Genomic DNA, 17,535 nt, shown 5'->3' with positions numbered 1-17,535 from the left:
AGCAGGAGATATCTCAAGGCAAGCTCAGCGAGCAGTTACTCTAAGTTCCTGTAGCAGGCTGTATGTGCAGCCAAGGTGTGTAACTCCACCTAGGTCCTATTATTTGGTTTATTGTGGTAAACAAGATCTTTCAGGCCTGTTCAAGGCTGGGGGAGGACACAATTCTCCTTTTTTAATTTTTTAAGATGAGCAGCACCAGCAGCTGGACGAGGCACAAGATTTCATCCCATCTAGGGTAAAGAGTGGCTGGGTGACCGTGTCTGGTTTAGGTTGGCGTCTATATTGCTGCTTATTACCTGTCATGGAGAACATACATAGCATTATTGATGTATGCCTCTGTCTTAGGTCTATAGGAGCTCAAGAACACTCTTACCTGTCTTTGACTACCAGCCATCTTTGGCACACTCTTTCCCATATAGACCAAAGCTACATTCAGACCAAAAGATTTGTGAGCATCCATTCAATGCAATTCTTCATAATGATGGAAAGCTGCCATGATGAATAGCTGAGCTTGCTGAGAGCGATGCTGTGTGAAGGCAACCAATCTGTTTAAGATTCAAGGTTCAAAGGTTAAAAGCAACAAGATTATCCAAGCAGTGTAGAAAATAAGGTTGTAAGTGGGAATGTTCCAGTATCTAATTCAACTGCTGATTGGCAGGGATCAGACACAAAGTCTGGCCACCAGGTATATAGTAGGTGGCTTTAAGTATTGATACAAACACTTACTCTCCAGTAAGAGTGGAGAGTATATGCCATTTTAAATAAGCTTGCTGATAAGGATTTTGAGCCATCTTAATCATTAGAATCATAATTATTAGGCTCAAGATGTGTCCACTTGATGGACCAATCTTTCAGAGCCATCAGGCTCCATTTTCTTTTTGTGAAAAAACACAGACCAAGCCACAACCCCAAATTAAAATAGGTTCAGGACCATTCCATGTATTAGTTAGAGAGTCTCTCCATTTGACCCTGGCAAATGAGCTGGAAGTGACTGGATGCCAGTGGCGATCTGCTGCAGACTGGCCTTTAGCATCAGTTTGCAAAAAATTTAAACCAAATAAGACAAAAGCAAGGTGTGCTTTTGGTGACCTTGGAGGGTATAATTCCCCCTCTTTGGTTTTTAAAAGCCAATTTTTCACAGTTCCTTGCAAAACCAGGGCAGAAGAGCCAGTAGCTGCTTCTCCCACACTCAGAGAGTTATGGAGATATTATTTTAAAGTTCCATAATATCTGTTTCAGAATTCCTTGTCTTTGAGAATAATAACGTATCTCAGTAATATGAGTAATATTAAATTGTCAACAAAACATCTCAAATGTCTCATTGCAAAAGCCATTTTTATTGTCTCAAATCTGATATGGAACACCAAGCATAGAAAAATAATGTAGACAATAACTAATTATATTTTTAGGTGCTTCTCTTGTTAAAGCAGTTGCAACTAGAAAGCCTGAAAAGGTGTCATGCTGGCATCTGGGTCACTGGCTGGGAATGGTAGTCAGAGCACACCAGACTCATTACTTTCTCCTGAAGGGCCTTCATCTTTCTATACCTTTCTCTTGGACACTCAGAGCTGTCCAGACTGGGCTCTGGCCCTGAAGGATTCTCTGGCTCCACCTCTCTCCTCTCTTCCTGCCTCCAGAAGGATTTCAGGCCCAGCACACTGTGGAGGATATCTTCAGCATTTTTCAGCTGAAGTCCCAGGTGGAGAGAAAAGCCAGAGGTTCACTGATGAGTAACTAACTCACACGGGTGACCAAGAGCTGTAGGACCTGAGAGACAGATCTGGAGCACTCAGAGCTCCCTGGAGCACTCAGAGATCCCTGGGGGCCACCGGGACTCAGGAAATAGGGCACAACCTTGAAATTTTCAGGCAAATTTTCCTATGGATTCTTTGGGGGTTTGGTTCAAATGCCCCCTCTGGGCATGGGCTCTGGGAAAGACTGGAGCTTTAGGTGTTCATGCATCCCTTGTAGACACCTGCTAGCTAGGCCTGCCTGGTGCTGAAAAGATATTTGTTTACACATAATGTCTATACAGAAAAGGCCCAAACCCCACCTCTGTGCACAAGTGAAGTCAGAACATGAGCTGCTCTGTTCATCCCAGAGAATTCTCGCCCCTCTTTCTTCTCTTCTAATCCCTAACCATCGCTGACAGAGAGGACCACTGGGCAAACTTCTGATGGCATCAATGACTTCTACCTTTCAAAAATCAGCTTTGTAAAGATGGGCTCAGTGCATGCTTCCATAACCCCAGTACTGTGCTGTGAGACAGGGGGCTCAGTGGTTAGCTAGGCTAGCCTAATCAGGGTGACAGCTTCGGTCAGAGGTTCTGTGTCACATGGAGAGGAATTGACCTCTGGCTTACACACACACACACACACACACACACACACACACACACACACACGCACACACACATGTACATTCACACACATACACACACATACACACACACATACACAATGCATGCACACATGCACACACACACATGCACACACACATGTAATATGATCTGAGAACACTGGTGTCACCCTCATCAAAAAGCTAGTGACCCTATCATGCTCATAGGAGTCCTTTTTGGTTTGTTTTGAGACAGTTTTACTCTGTAGCCCAGGCTAGCCTTCATCTTGCAATCCTCCTGCCTCAGCCTCTTCATTGATGGGATCACAAGTGAGGACCATCGTATCCATCTTACAAGCATCTTCATCCTCTGTATAGTCCTTCTTCCTGTTCTGTATCACTCCAGGGAGCCATCGAGCAGTAGTCTGTAGAGTGCTTGGCATTCTCTCAGATGTGTAAATTGTGACATGGATTTAAAGCTTGTGCCCATTCTTGCTTTATTTCATTATTTCATGGCTGTGAGGTGGCCCCTGACCCTACCCAGGCTGGGGATGGAACTTAGGACCTTCCCACGGTCACTGAGGTACCCAGCAGGTTGTTATAGTTGTTGATTTGCTTGTTTGCTTGCATGTTTTGAGAAGGGTCTCACCAAGTAGCTTAGGCTGACCTCAAGCTCCACATGACTTGGGCTGGCCTGAACCTTTACTCTTTAACCCATGTCTACCCTCAAATATATGATCCTCCTGCCTCAGCCTCCTAGTGCTGAGGTCTCAGGCCTGCTCCATCCTGCCAGGCTACTCTCTTACTTTAATCTGTTTCACTAATGACTAATGGTGATGAACCTTATTTATGATTTTATTTTATGTATTTTTTTGTAACAGGGTCTTACTATGTAGAGCAGCTGGCTTCAGACTCACAAAGATCGGCCCGTCTCTGCCTTCCATGTGCTAGAATTAAAAATGTATTCCACTATGCCCAACCTTATTTATTTATTTTTATTATGTGTGTGTGTGTGTGTCTGTCTGTCTGTCTGTCTGTGTGTCTCAGAGGACAAATTGCGGTTTTTGATTCTCTCCTTCCATCATGTGATCGGGTTTGCCTGCAAGTGCCTGAGACATCTTGCCAGTCTTGTGGATAGTTACTTCCTCATGGGTTTATCTGCTTGCTATCCAGGTGTCTTCTTTGGTAAAATGTATATGCAAGTATTAGGATTGTTTTATTTTATTGGGTTATTCTCTTACTGGGTTTTGAGAATTCTTTATTTTAGAAGTAAATCCTGTTATTGTATATTACTCAGAAACACCCTCTCCTCATCTGTGTATGTCTTTATTCTCTTCGGCTGGGAATGGTTTTGATTAGTTTTGGGTTCTTTCCCACTTTTCTGTATATGTGCGTGTCTGTTCATGTATGTACATGTGTACATGTGTGCATGTGTGCACATGTGTGTATATATGTGTATACAGATATGTGCATGAATGTTTATGTGCACATGTACATACCCATGCATATGTGCATGCATGTGTGTGTATGTGTGTGTGTGCATGCATGCGAGTGCATACATGTGTGTGTGTTTTCTAATGTGGGCTACTAGGAAGGTTAAGGGCATGTAGGGCCCCAGCCCACCAAACTCTACATTTGTTCTTTGGCATGCATGGTGGCACCCTGGCACAGTACAGATATGACTTCCTAGAACAGGCATAAACAAGAAACCAGCTCAAAGGAGCTGCAATGATCCAGCCCTGAGCTACAGCATCCCCTTCTCGGATCTCATGCAGCCACCTGAACTGCACCAGGCCTCGGCCTCCCTGCCTCCAGGCCTCCTCACATCAAGATTAAAGGGTACACTGTTGTGCTTGGCTTATGTTTTTCTTGAGCATTGGGGACCCAAACTCAGTTATTTATGCTTGCAACAAGAACTTTATTCATAAAGCTATGTTCCCAGCCCCTATGGAACTTAATTTTTTTGTTTTGAGATAAAAACCTCGCTGTGTAGCTAGGTTGACCTCAAAGTGACAATCCCCCTGCCCTCCACCTTGCTAGAGCACATTGGATCTCAACACCTCATAAAAACTTGTGTGGTGGTACATGCTAGTACCAACGCTAGTGTCAATAGATGGAGACAGGAGGATCAGAAATTCAGGGTCAGTCTCAGTCTATCAAGTTTGAGGTTAGCCTGAGCTACATGAGACCCCATGCCAACAGATAAAATGAGGTGAAAACTTGTGCTGAGAGTGGTCTTGGGTGTGCTTCTGTGGGCTGTGTGTGTAGTGCATTAGGGCATTTGCCTTGTAGCCCGAAGCCTGTCTGCTGAGTGATCAGGTCCCATTGCTAGTTACTGTTTTAGCAGAGACTGTGAGCACAGGCTTTTCATGTGTATTCTGGAGGGTGGGGACCGACACGGGCACTCTGCCTATAGCATTTGCTCTTGTAAAATGCCATTTCTGTGTATATTGGAGAGCCAGCAATGTGGGTGGCTTGGGTGTGTACTGACATGTTTAAACACGGACCAGATGTTAGCCCAAAGCCCAGGTGGGCTAGGAATAAACACTTTGTTCTAGCTGGGCATGGTGGCACGTGCCTGTAACTCCAGGACTTGGAAGGTGGAGGGGTTTCCAGGCAAGCCTCAGCACCAGGGAGGGCTAGAGCCTGTCTGGGCTACATGGGACTCTGTTTCTCAAAAACAAAACAAAACATTTTTGTCTTAGAACACACTCTCCTCAGTCTGCTATTCTCTCATCTCAAGAACAAAGAGAGTAACAACAGACACGACCTCCATATTGGCAAGACAAAGGAAGGGGCACCCACTACAACTGGTGGCTACCTCTTGGTGTAGCTCATTCTTGCCCCCTTACCTAGGGGTGGGTGGACAAACTACTACTTCTGTCTTCAAAGAAGATAGATTGGATTTGGGTTTTCTGTAAAATCAAACTTTCAAATGTTAAAATAAAGTCTACTTGCAAAACCAAGAGTACACCCCATGAAAAATGATAAAGGATGCGGAGACCATCAAGGCCTGGAGTCAGGGAGGCTGGAGCCTGGTGCAGCTCAGGTAGCTGAAAAGGACCTGAAAAGGGGATGCTGAGGTGGGAACCAGGGAAAGCAGCTCAGTTCAGCTCATTGCAGCTTGTCTGAGCTGGTTTCTTGTTTTGCCTGTTCTAAGAAGTCGTGTCTGTACTGGGTCATGGGTGCAACATGCATGTCAAAGAACATGTGTGTTTGGTGGGCTGAGCCCCACATGCCCTTGACCTTTCTAGCAGCCCACTCTAACCCAGCTTTGCTTCTCTGTCATTTGGGTTCTTCCTCAGGTAGCCCAGCAGTACAGGGCAAGACAGGCACCAAGCTGCCAGCTGAGTGTCAGTGTTCGGTCATGATCTGAGCTTCATCACTTGTGGGCCTCTGAGTGGCCACAGGAGACACTGGTCTCTGCACCTGGCTGAACTTGCCACCAAGCTTCTCAAGGTATTCTCTGTCTCCTCCCCACTGTTGTTGTCCCACCCCTGTCTCCATCTTCTGTCCCCAGCCCTGTGCCCTGCTTCATGTCTCTGTCCCCAGCCCTGTGCCCTGCTTCATGTCTCTGTCCCCAGCCCTGTGCCCTGCTTCATGTCTCTGTCCTCAGCCCTGTGCCCCTGCCTTGTGTCTTCTGTCTCCATCCCCTTCCCTCTGCTTACAGTCCTCTAACCCCAGTCCTAGCTGCTTCTCTCATCTGTCCCCTGCCCTTTTGACCATGAGACATGGATTTGGGGTGGTAGTTTAGCTCAAGGCCTCCCCCACTCCACCTCCCACTTTGGGCCCTGTTATAGATCTAGCTTCTGACATAGAGATGTTTATCTCTTTTTATCTTTTTAGTGCTGGCGTGTGTGTGTGTGTGTGTGTGCGCGCGCACGCGCACGCGCGCGCGAGCACGCACACGCATGCTTGCACGCACATGGCCTCATGCATGCTCAACAAGTGCTCTGCACTGAGTCCCATCCCAGCTTTAAAACAGAGATGTTAAGTAAAACCAGCATGCTTCCTTCAGAGGCCCACTGAAGTTAGTGCTCAGGTCTGCCTAGGACACACTGAAGAATGTGTCTTGGGTCAGCTGAGACACCTACTGTCCCCACCTGCCTAGTTAGCTTTTGATCAATAAGCAGACCATCCTATTCCCAGGATGGCTCTATCCTTGCTTGCTATGTGGCCCCGGGCCAATCATTCACATTCATGGCTCTACTTTTCCGACCTGTATCTCTGGATACGTGGGCATCCTGTGCTAAGATCACCTGTCCCTATACATGGCTGTGGGTTGTCACCATGGTTCTCTGGCCACAGGGGCAGGAGGTGCAGGTGACCCGGAGGCTGAACCTGGCTTTGGGGAAGGTCTTCTTTCCCACGGTGTCTGGCATTCCAGCCAGGCTCAGCCTACAAGCCTTGGCTACAGTCAGGAGTATCCAAGGAGTGGCTGACTTCCAGCAACTCTTGGATTTCTCCCTGAGGGGTTACATCAAGCCCAGGTAACAGACTTTTCCAAGTTGGGGGTGGGTAGGGAGTTGAGGATGTGGGGTACTGGATATTACACACATTGTGGGGAGGCACCCATTCTACAGCCCACCTGCCAGCCAAACATCTGCGAGGGCATCTCAGGCTAGGAGGTCCCTTTGCAGGTAAGAAGACAAGCTTAGACAGGAGAAGCTGTGCGATCAGGGCTGTACAGGGGAGTCAGCACCAGAGGCCAGGATCACTACATCCTGCCTCCCAAGGGAGCTGATGGGAGCCGAACCCAAGCCCTTCTTTAATCCCTCTGTTGGTGAGGAAACAGATTCAATGAATTTGACATAGGATCAGGCCATGTGGCACAGAAGGGGCAGAACAGGGTGTGTGTAAGTCTTGGTCTCATTTCTGAGCCATTTGCCCACGTTCCCCCCACCCCCCAGCCAAGCTGTGGGTTCTAGGTGGGACTGAGAACACAAACATCACATTCCCTACCAGTTGTCCAGGGTAGGGGGACGGAAGTGGGATTTAGAAGTAGGGCTCAATTATCTTGCCTGTGTCCTGACCCCCAGCAATGGTAGTGAGAGGTACTTCTGTCCTTCAGAGACTCAGTGTCTCCATCTGTAAGATGGGCTAGTGACAGTGAGGGCTGAATACTGTGCGGCAGGTGGGCCAGTGGGTGCAGGGACCTTGTTCTTTTTTCCTTAGTGCCCTCCTGTAGGTCTTGGCTCAGATGGGCACTGCAGGGATCCTGGGGTAGGCTGGGCTGAGATGGTTGACCCGTGTCCATGTCACCGCTGGCTTAGATGGCAGTATCCAAGCTAGAAAGGGTCAGGACCTCAAAGCGCATCTGAATGCCCCAGAGGATTCAGTGGAGCTACTCAGCTTCAGGTGGGGCCTTCACCACAGGGGGATCAGGCAATGGGCAGAGCCTACAAGTGTGGAGGGTGGAGTGGCTTGAAGGTGAGGGGTGAGGGGTGGGGGTGGGGGAGGGGGTGAGCTTATAGGAAGAAATGGGAGGGCTGGGGACTGAATGCAGAGGTGGAGCCTGCAAGGCGAGGGAAGGGCTGGATGGGGCAGGTTCCTGGGGAGTGGCCTGCAGGACCTGAGGTGCACAAAGACAATTTGCTGACAATTTGTCTTCCTCTTCCTCTAGCCCCAGGCTGTATCTTGTCACTGGGGACACTGTGAAGAACTTAAGTGACAGTCACACCTTCTCTGAGTCCCAGTCCTGTACCAGTGATGAAGGTAGGCAGCTGGGCTCTGCTTCTCAGTCTGAGATGGGTATCCTGGGAGTGGAGGGGACAACCTCAAATTTCTCTCCAAAAGTATTTGTGCCCCTGAGATTTAATTAGCCTCCTAGCAACCTGGCTCCTAGTACCATGCCAAAGTCACTTCTAAATGTTTGCACAAGGGTGTTTGATGAATTACTTTTGCTTGTTTATTTGAGATGAGGTCTTATGTAGCCCAGGCTGGCCTCAAACTCACTAGCAGCAGAGCTCCTGATACTCCTGCCTCCAAAAGCAGCTTAAGGAGAGAGGATTTGTTGTAGTTCCCATCTTGAGGAGAAGGCAGGGCCACAGAAGCAGGAAGCAACTGGTCAGGACGCGGAGAGGGGTGGGAGCTGCTGCAGGGCTCACTCCTCTCCTGTTCAGACCAGGACTGCAGCCCACTGGACGCTGCTGCCCACCACATTTAGGGAGGCCTTCCCTCCTTCCTTAACCTCATTTGGAAAATCCCTCGCAGACGCGCCCAGAGGCTAGCCCAATCTAAATAACTATAACACAGCTGAGCTACACTCCAAGTCAGATGCTTTTTCATTTGTTTGTTTGTTTGTTTGTTTACATTTTTTGTTTGTTTGTTTTGGGGGTTGGGTTTTTTTTTTTTTTTTTTTTTTTTTTGAGACAGCCTAGTCTGGTCTCCAACTTTCTATGTAGCTAAAGGGGGACCTCAAACTCCTGATCCTAGGTTTTTGTTTTGTTTTTGTTTTTGTTTTTTTTCGAGACAGGGCTTCTCTGTGTAGCCCTGGCTGTCCTGGAACTCACTCTGTAGACCAGGCTGGCCTTGAACTCAGAAATCCACCTGCCTCTGCCTCCCAAGTGCTGGGATTAAAGGCGTGCGCCACCACCACCTGGCGCTAGTTTTGTTTTTAAGTAATGTAAGGAACGTGTTTAGTGACTAGAGACAGAATATGTTCCTCGGCACACACTTTCTTTTTTGTGTGTTTTTTAAATTTTTTTCCTTAGGTACTTTTTACTTCCTTCCTTTCTTTAAAAAATTGTCCGTCCCCCCCCCCCCCCCGTGTGTGTGTGTGTCTGTGTGTCTGTGTGTGTGTGTGTGTGTGTGTGTGTGTGTTTTAAAAGGAGGAGTTTAACTTGGGGAACTCTCTTCTCTTTCCATGTAGGCTCTGGGGATAGAACTCAGACTGTTGGGATTGGCAGCAGGCACCTTTACCAACTGATCTGTCTTGCCAGCCCTCCTTCTCTGCTCTCCCTCCCTCTCCACCTCCTCGATTTCCTCCCTACCCCCTCTTTTAAAAAGCTAATTATTTAAAGTGGCTTTATTGCTTGACTGTACAAAACAGATCTGTGGCTCATTTCCTAAGGGGCAGAGAGGACGCACTTGGCCAACAGTAACAAGCCAATCAGATGCCAGGATCAGAGGGGAGTTAGCTCCTCCCCCTCCCTCTCAGGTGATTGAGAGAAGCAGCTGCATTCTTTCTTCTTTTGGTTTTTTGACACAGGGTTTCTCTGTGCAGCCCTGGCTGTCCTAGAACTTGCTCTGTAGACCAGGCTGGCCTTGAACTCACAGAGACCCACCTGTCTGTGCTTTCTGAGTGTCCAAGTGCACCATGCCCAGCTCTCGATGCTTTCTTAAGTGACAGAGCTCTGCAAAGGATCAGAGTGAGCCCTTTACAAAACACTCTGTGCAAAGCCATGTAAGTCCCTCAGGATCCACCAATCCAGGAGGGGGTCTCCATGCTTTCTTGGCCGGTTTATTCATCTCCGCTTCAGCCAAGTGGGGATGCTTCCAGGACCTTGGGCTGAGCAGACTGGACTAGGACTAGATAATTTCATCTCTATTGTACAGAGCTATAAATTTACATAGCAGCTCTGTACAATAGAGATGAAATTATTTTGTTAATTATGTTTATCCCAAACTATAAACCCATAAGCAAGTCATTTTGGTACATTCCTGAGAAAGATGCCTATCTAGCTTAAAATAAAATAATATTTAAGAAAAAAAATCCTGGGATTGGGTGTGGTGGTCCACACATTTAATCCCAGCGCTCAGAAGACAGAGGCAGGTTGAGCTCTTTGAGTTTGAGGCCAGCCTGGTCTGCAGAGTGAGTTCCAGGCTAGCCAGGACTGTTACACAGAGAAATGTTGTCTCACACAAAACAAAAAGAATCACCCTTGGGCTAGAGAGATGAGTCTGTGGTAAGGAGCACTTGCTGTGTTACAGAGAACTTGAGGTTGGTCCCCAGCACACACAGTAGGAGGCTCACAACTACCTGTACCTCTAGCTTCAGGGGATCAGACACCCTCTTCTGGAGTCTTTGGGTACCTAATTTACATGGTCATACATGCATATACATGCATACACATGGAGAGAGAGAGAGAGAGAGAGAGAGAGAGAGAGAGAGAGAGAGAGAGAGAAAGAGAGAGAGAGAGAGAAATCTGTGCCAGCAGTTCCCGGTGTGGTTGGTTTTGCCTCTGGATAGAGGCCAGGGCTTCATTTAGGAGTGGCTAGTAAAATTGCTGTAACTGGCATTGATAGTGCCTCCTGGCATCTCACTGGTAAAGGCCAGGGATGCCATTGAACACTGCATAATATATATAGTACTCTCAAAAGAGCAATGGGCCTCATAAGTCAATAGTGTGCTGGGGCAGAGGAGCCCTGGTCTACACAGTCCTATCTCTCAGGATTAATGTCTATACAGACTGGTTCTCAGGAAGGATGCTAACATGGCAGCTGAGAGCACACCCAGAGCTCTCTGCTGACTACAGCTGTCACTCAACTGTCTTTGCAGGGTCCCAGACCTGGGGCTGGCAGCTGTGTACTAGCATGGCCTGGCCAGGGCCTGGTCAGCCCTCTCTGCTCTCAGTGCCTGTGTTCATGGGTTTGATTCTGAAGAAGCAGGACCCAGGACTTCAGCTGCATGTGCTAGAAGCTGCCTACACCCTCCACTTCCAGGTGGGCAGTGTGGAATGGCCCCTTCCTTCCCAGCTAGCTTGTGGATCTCCTCATTCACTTGGCACAAAGACTCAGGTTTTGACTGATGCTTTGAGCTGGCTCCTGCTGCTGCAGGACCTTTGCACATACTAATCTCTGCTTAGGGCCATGACTTAACTCTCATTCAGTGTGTGAAGCACAGTCCCGTGCCCAGACCTTCGCACTGACTCTTTCCTGTGCCTGAGACACTCTTCCTTCCAATGCCCAGGTAACCACATATGCTGCATTCCCTCAGGTATTGTCACAGGCCATTAAAGGTAGCCCAACCCTGACCATTTGACACAGAACACATTTCCCTACCAGGACAACTCATGTGTCAGCCCCAAGGGGCAGGAGCTTTGCATGTGTAGGGGTCCCCATGCTTCATGCTGAGCTCACATGAAGTGCCAAATGAGTGAATATGGATATGGTATTTGATTTGGCTCTTTTGCAGTGTAGGGGTTGGAGCTGGGGCCTTGGGCATGTATGCAAGGCCTGCAGTGCCCACTGAGCCATACCTCAGCCTTGCTCGGGGCTCTATTATCAGCTTGAGCTCAAAGCTGCTTTTCTCAGCTTTGCATGCAGAGGCTTTGGGAAAAGAAAGTTTGTTAAGCAAAGGCCCTAGGGCCCAGAGAAGAACTGAAAAGGCCTGGCCTTACCAACTCTCACCCTAGGGAATTCAGGAGCAGAGTTGGTAACAGCAAGCAAAGGATGGTAGGGTTTTGGCTCAAGGCTATGTCATGGGGTGGGGGCAAATTGCAAATGTCCTCGGCACATAGTAAAATACAAGAAGGAGAAGGGACCTGTCCCAGGGCTCATCTGGGATGAGACAGAACTGATTGTGTACTGTGGATCCCTCACTCTGGCTGTCTGCCCTGTCAATCAAGACCTGGAGAGGCTTGGGTGTAGCTCAGAGGGAGAGCGTTTACAGAACAAATCCTTGGACTCCAACTGAGGGAAAAACAAGAATCCTGCGCCAGACTGTTCTGCAACCTGCCTCTCTCAGTTCAGAGTCCAGGAAGTCTGTTCCCTGGGCTTGTTCCCTGCAAGGACAGGAGGTCCTGTTCCAGAAGAGGAGTGGTGGTCTCTTCTCAGGAACCCTGCTGTGTTTGCAGAGGGAGAGCTGGCTCCCTGAAGAAGCCACAACCCACCTCTTCATGGGTACCCCCAAGTCAGAAGTGGCCAGAGATGTTGGGGTGGACATCAGCTACATCGTGCCCCAGAGGAAGTGCTGGTTCAAGCTGCTGCATTCCCCCCCCCCCCAAAAAAATTCAGCTGGACGGTGAGGACAGCACTCTCCCTGGTAACCTCACCTCTTGGCATCTGCTGACGTGGGCAGTGTGGCTGCCACACACTCACTCTGGGTTCTAGACCAAGATCCAGTCCGTTTGAGGGCTCAGGGGATAGAAAATGGGCTAGAAGTTGGAGCCCCGGCCTCCGAACTTGACCTTGTCCCCAGGTAAGATGGAGGTTCTCAAGAGTGCACGAGTGGGCCATCTGGAGCTGGCACTTGACAACAGGGATGTATATTACATCAAGGTCTGTGCTGTATTCTTGGCACAGCTGCATCAGGCCTGCCTCATCTGGTGTCCTGGACCAACAAAGCTCCCCAGGCCCCGCCCCAGTACTGATGTTAAAGATGTGTGGAGTCACTCATAAACAGTCTGAGGGCGGGAGATGACTCGGCAGTTCAGAGTGCTTGCTGCTCTTGTAGAGGGCCAGCACCCACATCCAGTAACTCACAACTGCCAGTAGCTCCAGTTTCGGGGGACCTGACACCCTCTTTTGGCTTCTATGGGAACCTGCATGTGTGTGCACACACACATAATAGATATGGGCACCTAAACAAATAATAAACCTTTAAAAGAACTATAATAGAAGTTTTCACAAATTCAGAGACAGATAAACCAGTTAAACAGGCCACTCCCGGGTTTCCTTAAATACAAGCTGAAGCTCTTAACTCCGTGAGTCTCCCACTAGTTCTGAGGGTGTGCGTGAGGCTGGTCTGCTGAGGCCTGTCTTCCCAGACCTGTCCGTCCTGCGTTCTAACTGCTTTTGAGTCAAACCCTACCTGCTTTTGCTTGCTGCTACCAACCCTGCTCCAGAATTCCTGAGGGAGAGAGTTGGCAAAGCAGGATTCCTCAGCCCAGAGATGGCTTTTGGGACACCTGTCATACTGGATTCAGGCTAATCTCTTTTAATGCCACCAGAGACAAAGACCCTGTTTTCAGACAAAGTGTCCCTCACAGGCCCCGGGTGTCAAGGCTCCCAGCATCTTTTAGAGAGACTTGGTTTGACTCATAATCCTGCCAACATGTAAAGCCATCTACTCTGGGGTTTGGTATTGTTTTGTGTTGGGACACTCGGCTACGGCTTCGGACTTGGCCTTGGCCTGCTCGATACCACTGACTGCACCCTTATTACTGCCACTGATCTGTGCTTTCTAGATAAGCCCTCACTATATAGCCCTGGCTTACTGGGTTAGCCTCATTCTCAGAGATCTGCCTGCCTCTCCCTCCTGAATGCCCAATCTTTTACCTGGGTTCTAAGGATTAAATTCATGTTCTTACTTTGGAGACAAGTGCTTTACCAAGCCATCTCTCTGGTTCTCTATCATGAGTTCTACATAGTCATTTTTTTTTCTTTAATTGATTTTATTTTTTACATAAAAAGTTCAGTAAAAATTGGATAAAGTGATCATAAGCAGTAAATCACTACGTAGTCACTTTTATTCACTTTGGTTTGGATCATTCTTTTGAAATGGTGTCTCATGGCTGGTCTTGAAGTCACCATCTTCCTGCCTCAGCCTGCTGAGTGCTGGGATCACAAGCACATGCCACCATGCCGGACTAAAGCAGCCACAGTTAAGCCCGTTCTCCTGATGGCCCCAACCCCTGGGTATCCCTAGCACAGCATCCAGGGAGTCCACCTGGTTTCCAGGGTCTTCCTAGTGACTCCCGGAATGTGAGGCATGAGGCTGTATTGGTTTCTGCCACTTTAATACTTTCAGCTCCTGGATCTGCTGCCAGCCACATCGGAGTTGCCCCAAGTGCCTAGATAAGAGTCCTCATTCTCAGTCCCGGGGCCTTGAGCCCTTAGCCCCATTGTGGAAAACCCCATTCACTCCTAGACTGCCTTCCACTGTTCTCACACCTCCAATCATTCCAGAACACCAGTGCCCAGAGCTGGGGAACTCAGGATAGCCTGTCCTCACAGCTCCTAGGTCCCCACCATCGATTTCAGGAAGCACATAGCAGGGGAGGAGACTGAGGTAGGTCAGCTCCTGCATTCATGCAGCTTGCGGGGTTCAGCTGATGAGGTGTGACGACACGTTAAGGGTCGCACACAGTGACTGGCCTGGAGAGGCCTAGTTGCCCTGTCCCTTTATACAAGGACTGTAACTATGGGGTCTCCTGTGGCCACCAGGCATGGGATGTGCCTGGGAAACTCTAGCTGCCACCCACAGCCCCTGATATGGAGCTGAGGATGCCATCACTGGAACACAATGCATGGCCTGCATGCACTATTGTAAAAAGGGTATGTGTGTATGCTTATGTATATACAAGTCCACATGCGTGCACACAGACTCACAATGTATAGACCATGTTGTCTCTTTTTCTGTTTCTCTTTTGAAACAAGTCTCATTGTGTAGCCTAGGCTAACCTAGAACTTGTGACCCTCCTGTCTCAACTTCTCTAGCACTGGGACTACAGATCTGTATTACTATGCCTGGCTGATGCTACTTCTTCTTCTTCCTCTTTCTCTTCCTCCTCCTCCCCCTTCTTCATCCTCCTCCCCATTTCCCCTTTCATCTCCTTCCTCTTTTCCTTCTCCATTATCCCCTCATCCTCCTCTTCTCTCCACCCTCTTCCCCTTCCTCCCCATCAACCTTCTTCCTCCTCCCCTCTCTATCCTCCTCCTCCTCTCTTCTTCTTTTTAAAAAAAATTGATTTATTATTTTATGTGTACGTGTGTAGGTCTGAGTGTATGTATATCTACAATGTTTGTGTCTGATGCCCTTGGAAACCAGAAGGTGTAGGATCCCCTGGAACTGGAGTGGCAGATAGTTGTGAGCCACTCGTGTGGGTGCTGGAACCAAACCCACGTCCTCTGGAAGGGCAGCAGGTTCTGTAATCACTGAGCAATCTCTTCTTAAACTCTTTATAGTCTGGGATGCTGCCAAGTTTATAGTCCTTCTGTTATCCACAGAGTTCTGGGGTCTCAGGTGTGCACCAGCTAGTCTGCCTCTACTCTGACAGCTCCAGTGTGCACTGATTACGGATGCCAGCAGAGAGGTCTGTTAGGCTATTCTTCAGCTTGCAGCTGCCATTGAAAGCACTGGTTGCAATGGTCTGTGGTTCCCCAGCAAGCTTTGAGGGTGGCATTGTGCTCCTGTAGGCAGTCTTTAGTGCAGAGAGCCCTGGCTCCTGCTGTACCTTGATCCTAACATCATAAAGAGGCCAAAGTGGGGTCCAGAGGACACTACAGTAACCCGGGCTTCAAGCCTGGGACCGAGGCCAGGGTGGCCAGAGGGTACAGAGGTATTTAGATTCTAGACACTCCCAGGGCAGCTTCTCTGACCCTGTAATGAGGTAAAGGGGGGCACTGTGGCCCCTCCCCCACCCCTGACTATGGACTTGGGAACCTATTTTAAACAATTCAGGGTTTTAAAAATCAAGCCAAGGTTTGGGAATGTGGTCAAGTGTTTGCCTGCTGTGCACCAAGCCCTGGCCTTAACCCCAGGACCACAAGAACTGGCACAGTGGCACACACCTGTAACCCCAGTACTCAGGAGTTAGAAGCAAGAGGGTCAGAAGTTCAAGGTCACCCACAGTTACATAGGGAGTTTGAGGCCAGCCTGAACTACTTGAGACCCTGTCTCAAAAAAATGAGGCCAAGGTTAAAATAGAGGTCATTAGTTATACTCTGCCCCCACTCCTGTCTGGTCCCAATTCACAGGATCAGGGTCAGACCTGCTGGACATGTTTGTCCCCCAGGTGATGCTTAGACTTTTTCAGGGCCAGAGTGACCTGCGGTCAGAGTCTGGAAACAAGGCCCAAGCAACCGCTGCGGCTCAGGTGGAGGCAAAGCTGGTGACAGCAGTCCAGCAGGCAGGCCTATTGTCTTTGATGAGAACATAACGTGGCAGGCAGGCAGCAGGCTGGACTTCTCTGCACCTCCGAGCAGCATTCGAAATGACCAGGTTCATGTAACAGGTAGACAGAAGCCTCGTTCTGTGGTGAGGTTGGGGATGGACAGCCCAGTGTCCTTGTGTGACCCCCACCAGCTAAGCCTCCTTCACACTGATGTCCATCTAAGGGATACCAGCTCTTGTTTGCGTCTACACTTGCCCAGTTGTCTCCTTCCCCTCAGCCCACCTGAGGTACCCTAAAACACCAGCTGTCTAAGGCAACAGCTTTGGGGGGCTGTTTGATTCTAACCCACTGTGAGAAGCACATTTTGCTTCTGACTTTGAACATACATCATGGAACTTGTGTTTTGTGATAGTTTATCATAGCCCAGGTTAGCTGTAGATTCACTGGGTAGCTGAGCCAGAAGGAGCATAGCCAAGGCATAAGCTGACTCTAGCACCAAGGTCAGCACCACTCACGCTGGACCCAGCTGGGTTGTGTTCAGACAAACTGGGGAATGGGGATTTAGCTCAGTTGGTAGGTGGCCTGCCTAGTGTTCAGCCCTGGATGTGATTCCCCTACACTGCAGAAAGTTGGGTGCAGTGGATGCCCATCTGTAGGAAGGTCATGGTTATCCTCAGCTACCCAGTGGATAGCCATCCACCCCTGTTGCCTACTGTCCCCACAATGGTGCTAGAAAAGAAGGCAGAGGCTGGGCTGCAGGAGACCATTTTGGGTGTCCAGCTGCAGGCTCCCGGTGTGGTAGAGTTCCACATAGAGGGCCTAGGGGAGCAGCACAGCCCTGTGGGAAGCAACACCTTGAGGATCAAGTACAACCTCCTGGGTACAGCACTGGGGTGAGGGGAACACACCCTGCACTGTGGCCTGGGGGTTAAGATGCCGCTTTCAACGCTGCTGCCTCTGATCCAACACAGCAGAGCTGTTAAATGCAAACAACACCAAGTGTGTCTGGGGGCTCCACACCTGTCCCTTTGAAACCTGCATGACAAGGCTAGGGATTTGACTCAGTTGCTAGAGGGCTTGCCCAGCTACATGGGCCTAGGTCCTTTCCCTAGCATTTCATAAACCATGCATGCTGTCCCAGGTCTGTAATCCCAGCACCCAAGAGGTAGAGACAGGAGAACCCTTGGCCACATAACTAGTCAGAGTGCAATTTATTACACAAGACCTTGTCTTTGAAAGCAAAATGGGGGGTGGAGGTGCATTCTTGCTTAGGGTGGCTGAAGCCGAGCCAGGCTGGAACTCGCCTCTCCTTGGAGGTTATCAGATGCTGCCTGGCAGAAGGAGGTAGGGGCTCTGGGCTGACTCACACAGGTCAGGCAAGGAACACTGCCACGAGTGCAGGACCTACCAGAGGCTGAGG

The 17,535-nt window shown here is 49.1% G+C and overlaps 1 protein-coding gene across 1 annotated transcript in view; it reads left to right on the top strand.

Moving 5' to 3' along the window:
- LOC117710383 (uncharacterized) overlaps positions 1–17,535 on the top strand; it is a 79,058-nt gene that overhangs the window by 29,075 nt on the left and 32,448 nt on the right. The window contains 11 exon segments of the mRNA XM_076935276.1: positions 5,643–5,692; positions 5,694–5,796; positions 6,646–6,827; positions 7,513–7,695; positions 7,961–8,052; positions 10,838–11,001; positions 12,135–12,275; positions 12,277–12,301; positions 12,479–12,558; positions 13,928–13,983; positions 16,060–16,228. Of these exon segments, the coding sequence (XP_076791391.1) occupies positions 5,643–5,692; positions 5,694–5,796; positions 6,646–6,827; positions 7,513–7,695; positions 7,961–8,052; positions 10,838–11,001; positions 12,135–12,275; positions 12,277–12,301; positions 12,479–12,558; positions 13,928–13,983; positions 16,060–16,228 (1,245 nt within the window).

This window comes from Arvicanthis niloticus, chromosome 6, assembly GCF_011762505.2.
Source record: "Arvicanthis niloticus isolate mArvNil1 chromosome 6, mArvNil1.pat.X, whole genome shotgun sequence".
NCBI lineage: Eukaryota > Metazoa > Chordata > Mammalia > Rodentia > Muridae > Arvicanthis > Arvicanthis niloticus.
Note: the sequence above shows the minus strand (reverse complement) of the source record. Positions and strands in the feature narration are given on the sequence as shown.